The sequence below is a fragment of the Rhea americana genome, unplaced genomic scaffold (genome assembly GCF_003343005.1).
Source record: "Rhea americana isolate MKP2758 unplaced genomic scaffold, rheAme1 scaffold_32, whole genome shotgun sequence".
Taxonomy (NCBI): domain Eukaryota; kingdom Metazoa; phylum Chordata; class Aves; order Rheiformes; family Rheidae; genus Rhea; species Rhea americana.
In genome coordinates, this window is record NW_028186446.1 from 3,544,371 (window position 1) to 3,548,509 (window position 4,139).

The 4,139-nt window shown below is 50.2% G+C and overlaps 1 protein-coding gene across 1 annotated transcript; it reads left to right on the plus strand.

Annotated features, from left to right (window-relative positions):
• Nucleotides 1–648: 648 nt before the first annotated feature.
• Nucleotides 649–4,059, plus strand: LOC146592729 (guanine nucleotide-binding protein G(I)/G(S)/G(O) subunit gamma-11). Its single transcript, XM_085310513.1, has 2 exons — nucleotides 649–899; nucleotides 3,596–4,059. The coding sequence occupies exons 1-2, from the start codon at nucleotides 804–806 to the stop codon at nucleotides 3,719–3,721; spliced, it is 222 nt and encodes a 73-aa protein (XP_085166639.1). The 5' UTR covers nucleotides 649–803; the 3' UTR covers nucleotides 3,722–4,059.
• The last annotated feature ends 80 nt before the right edge of the window (nucleotides 4,060–4,139 follow it).

Consider the following 4,139-nt stretch of genomic DNA (forward strand, 5'->3'; position numbering starts at 1 on the left):
TCTGCACAGTCTGGCACAGCGGCCCTCTCCTGCAAAGCTGCAATTCTGATTTATATATATRCCTATCAAAGAAAGTTGGCTGTATCTGCCATTAACGGGCCTGGCCAGCTGCCTGGATGCTTGACCCGAAAGCAGTTCCTTCCCTTCTCTGCCTTTTAGTCCGGTCTCTTCACAGTTTTAATGCACAAGTATCAGGAACATGTCTGAGCAAAACACTTACTGCTGCTGTGGGTCGGCATGCCGTGTGAGAAGGTCCTGGCCCATGAGCATGGACCCTGGGAGCTCTGGTTATACACGTGAAGAAGAACCATTGCAAGGGAAATGGGAGGCGGAAGAAGGCAACAGGAGAGGAAAGACTTGAACGCTGGGCCAAAGCACTCAGCTGAGCTCGCTGCATGGTCCCCACCGCAGCTGGGGTGAAGGGGGAGTGGAGGTGAGAGGTGGCTCAGCGCGCTGGAGCCCCCCAGCTCAGCCCCTTGCCCCRCAGGCTGCGGCCGGGCGCCCCGGGAGCGGGCCCAAGGGTCGGGCGGCTGCGGTTAATCCGGTTAGGGGGGATTACGGCCGCGGTTTAAAGGCCAGAGCRGCGCGGAGAAGGGGTGCCAGGAGAGGAAGCCGCCGCCGCCGAGGAGCGGGACAGCCCGGACGGCACCGTGTGAGTGAGCCCGGGGGCGGGGGCGGGGGCGGCCGTCCCGCCGTCCGTCCGGGGGCTCGGCGCCCCGGCGCCCTCCCTGCCCAGAGGTAACCTTCTGTCCTCCCTCCTTCCCTCTCTCCCTCCCTCCCGCCGCGCTTCGGCAGTGCAGACGATGCCAGCGATCAACATAGAGGATCTGAGCGAGAAGGATAAACTGAAAATGGAAGTGGAGCAGCTCCGGAAAGAAGTGAAGCTGGAGAGGCAGCCGGTGAGTGCGGGCGGCGCACGGGCCCGCGGCCGGGGGGGCTGCAGCCTGAGCGGGGAGAAGCCGGTTCCCCCCTCCCGCGGCCGCGGGGGCCGCGGAGGGGCCGCGGGGCGCACGTCGAGCCGGGCGGCGGGGCTGGGCGCGCCAGCGCGGCGCGGCGCCGAGCCTGGTGCCCGCGGCGGCGTGGGAAAGCCACGGGCAGCGGGTTTTCGGCAGCGGCTTTGCACGCACTCCGTGCGCGGGGAGGCTCCGCTATTTTCAGACGAACGCCCTGCCGGCACGCAGTTTGCGCCGACGGTACCTGCCACCCCCTTTTGTGGCGCTGGCGAAGTAACTCCGCTAGCAGCGCGGGGGAGTGCGGGTCGGGGACGAGGGGCAGGGGGCACTGCCGGGCGGGTGCAGGTTTCTGCTGGGTGCTGGGCCTTGGTCGCCCCAGGATTTGGAGAGAAAACGCGCACTTCGCCCCTCGGAGCAGCGGCTGGACGTGCGGGCTCCTGGGACGCGAAGGAGGGAGAGAAATGTTAGCAGCAGCGCGGCCCGGAGGGGGCTTGCTGCCCTCGGCCCGGCCCCATGCTAAAACTCTTATTAAATTGCATGCTAGCAGAAACGAAGACTACATCTAAATGGCCACTTCTGTTTAGGACCATAAATGTGTTTATATAGCGGTATCGGTGGAGCTACTCATGTGAACTACATTGTTCAGATTCAAAGTCTGCACGTTTAGAAATTTAAACCAGGAAATTACAATGCCATAGCTCCTTTACTTAAAGATCAGTTTAATGCTATGGTATGGCCAAAGCTCCAGTATTGACGGCTAGGCACTGTCTAARCACTATAGGCATCTAGATCATCCCTCAGAGTCCCCAAGCAACTGAAATACACTCTGCAGGAGATAYTGATTTCGATTTTCCTTAAAAAGAAAAAAWAATAATAATAAACTCCTGTCTAAGTATTTCGATCAAATAAAAAGGCTGACCATTTTAGGGAAATTGATATTTTGGAATCACTTGTAGTAAAGCACAGATAACATTCTCAATTTTACCATTGCATTATATAAAAGTTCCACTGTGTGAGAATTAAATTTGGGGGTTAGATGTCACAGTTCCCCAGTATCTGTATAGYTGGTATGAATACATGGAAAGACAGGTTCCAAACTTCTTTTCCTGACAAAAATATAAATATTTAGCCAAAGTCTTCCTGATCCCTTTCTCCTGCATCCTACACGTTTACAGCTCAATGAGGAAATGCCCCTTTAAATAGTTTTTTGAATTAATGAAAATGCCCAAATTGGTATATAAACAGGCTTCTTTCATTATGCATGAAAAAGATACTGAAATTGTTGACTGAAGTAAAAGAAAGCCCAGATCTGTGTATACTCAGGAGCACAATTTACCTGTAGCAAAAAATGTCCCAGTTTGAATTAACAGGTTTGCTAAGAGTAGAAGAACAAGGTACATGTGTAACAGGATTTGCAGGTCCAAATTCTTCTCTGCTGTGTGATAGATACAGGTAGTCAGATCGTAGCTGATACACTTTTCAGTGCAGAAATTAACTAAGAGTTCTTTTTAATGGCTTAAAGCGTAACTTTTCACAGGCTATGGTCCGTTGGCCTCTCATAGAGCAAGTAAATTTGTTGATTCTCGTCATAATTATGTGTAAAGAGTAAAATACAATTAACAAAGAAGGCAAGGGGGCTTAAATTAGAAATAGTAGACATCTTTCAACCAGGCCAACAGATGGTTCATTCTGCTGACTCTGCTTTACTATGTCTCTGCAGGTATTATTGAACATGAAGGGAGGAGGTGGGGAAAGAGCTGGGAGCACATCCTCACATACAGATATTCGAGCATCAAAGGGCAGATTCTGCTACCCTAGGGATGAGAAATTAGATGCGAAGGAAAAGGGATCTTCTGGGGTCTGTGAATCTGCTTATGGGTCCTCAAACAGCATTACTACACTTRCTGCACGTATTCTTATTTCAGATAATGCAAACTAAACCCATTTCTTCATTCACGGRTTTTCTGTGGAGATACACATCATCACTATTTTGCTATGAATGTCATGCAAAATATCATGTACATTATATTTTTCATAACACAATAGAATATTTTATTAACCATTGTTTGAAGTAACCCCAGGTAACCTGTGACTAAATTGTTTTTCCYCAGTTAATTCTTTACTCCCATTCAGCACATAGTTGCTACTGTATAACCGTATGGAGACGATTTCTATCACCTCAGTGAAAAATCATTATTGAATGTTTTATTTGGGAAAGACACATAAAGTTATACATAYTTGGAAAACAGATGCCACACTGCTGAATTGAAATTTTACTAGTCCTGAAGCAGTTGACTRTATCATGACAGTATCAAAGGGGAATTTGTGTGATCCTCAGTTTAATATAGCTATATTGGTTAATTAAAAAAMTGGAAAATTATCTGCAAAGACACTGCTGTTCCATGTGGCATCTGAATTTCCAGTGGTATTGACACATCCTGTGACTATCAGTCTCTGAAAAGGAGTTATCTTAAGGAAACTGAGTGTATAGATGCCTAGTGCTTACTATGTGGTCACATCGTTTATATTTAACAGGAGGGCAAACAAGAGGGGAAAAAAAGCACGATTAACCGTTTTGCCACTCGGATGTGCAACACGAGTTGTGGGTATAATGCAGAAACTTCTTTTTTCTTTCACTCAAGGTGTCCAAGTGCTCTGAAGAGATCAAGAACTACATCGAAGAGCGGTCCGGCGAGGACCCCCTGGTGAAGGGTGTCCCCGAGGAAAAGAATCCCTTCAAGGAGAAAGGAGGCTGTGTCATTGCATGAGAAAATTAAACCCACCTGCAACTGGAGCAGGCAGGGCTGTTCCTTTAGTGAGTCACTAGCACGTCCTCACTTCCGCTGGTCCTTGTTGAACAAGTACAAGAGCGGACTGTTTTTTTCTTAAAAACAAAGAAGAAAGGAATTTTAAAGCAGATGAGGCCCTCGCTGGTCGCTCCGTAGGGCATGGCTGCGTCCTGCTCTCCGACCCCGCGGCGTTCCTCCTCCTCCCGCAGCGGGGACAGGCCCTTTCGCTCCGTGCCACGCTAACGCCGTTCGCTTTCATCGTCTGTTTATCGGTTGCTTCTTGGCTGTTAATTGGAATTAAAGAAACCTGCGTGTAACCCGAGCGCCCGGGCACTTGCTTGCTGCGCGGCGGAGAGGCTGGAGGAGGGACGGGGCGGCGGGGCAGCGGCGCGGCGGG